At 38.6% G+C, this 1,074-nt stretch overlaps 1 protein-coding gene across 1 annotated transcript in view; it reads right to left on the reverse strand.

The window, feature by feature from the left end:
* LOC118477579 (high affinity cGMP-specific 3',5'-cyclic phosphodiesterase 9A-like) overlaps positions 1–1,074 on the reverse strand; it is a 25,243-nt gene that overhangs the window by 9,768 nt on the left and 14,401 nt on the right. Inside the window, exon 3 of the mRNA XM_035969406.1 lies at positions 970–1,054. Coding sequence (XP_035825299.1) covers positions 970–1,054 — 85 coding nt within the window. The remainder of the gene's footprint in view (positions 1–969; positions 1,055–1,074) is intronic.

Below are 1,074 nucleotides of genomic sequence, written 5' to 3' on the forward strand. Positions count from 1 at the left end.
ACCCCCCCCCAACAACTGCGCAGCGCAATCTTAAGATTGCCATGCAATTATATGATAGTTAAAACGTAATCTTGAGATTGCTCTGATCGATAAACTGCGCGGAACATCCTCACGGTGACTCACTACAATAGCATGTGCAGTTGAGAACAATAGTAACACATAGTTTTGGTCATTAAGACCGCACCGCCGGCACTCTGTCAGTTCACACCTGTGATAAGTTGAGTTGACACACCACAGGAACATAAACATGAGGTTCATTAACGGTTTGGATATTCCTCTACCTCAGAATTACACATTTCTATCTGCTCAGTGCCTAGTTTTTTTTTAATTTGACGTACAAAAATTTGAAGTTCACAATATTTCAAGAGTTTTCGAAAGCAAATCTTTGATTATTTTGATAACGACTTCGAATAATCTTACGATTTTGATTGAGCTGATAGAGCATTTGATTTCTGACCTCATGTTCTTCGTAAGTCAAAAAGGCCAAAAATGTCAGATTCTGAGCTAACAATACATCTGTGGTCACTTTGACATAAATCTGGGGTCTGTTAACCGGTGTAATATATAGCCAGTTAATCGTTTTGGCATAATATATTATTTGTGAAGAGTGAACCGGTTTAATATAAACCTGTTTTCAGTTAACTGGTCAAACATATATCTGGGCTTGGTTAAGCGCTTTGACGTAAGTCTGGGGCCAGTTAAAACCAGATTGACATAATAAGTCTTTGGTGAGTCAACGGTTTAACACAAATCTGAGCTCGATTAATCTATCTGTTTCACAGAAATCTGTGCTCAGTTAATCGGTTTAACATAAATCTATGCTCAGTTAATCGGTTTAACACACACCATTAACCAGTTTGATGCACACAGCATTAATCTGTCTGATACACCCCGACAGCATAAATCTGTAGAGACTATCAGGTATGACTGGCTATACGATCATACCTCAATCTATTGAAATCAACATACTTCTTCTGCGCATTCCATAGCTGATCCCGGATGTACGAAATCTCCGACTTGCATTTTTCTATCTCCACAGCCTTCAGACCCTCAACTGTGAAGAGATAGATAGAT

The sequence above is a fragment of the Aplysia californica genome, unplaced genomic scaffold (assembly GCF_000002075.1).
Source record: "Aplysia californica isolate F4 #8 unplaced genomic scaffold, AplCal3.0 scaffold00144, whole genome shotgun sequence".
NCBI lineage: Eukaryota > Metazoa > Mollusca > Gastropoda > Aplysiida > Aplysiidae > Aplysia > Aplysia californica.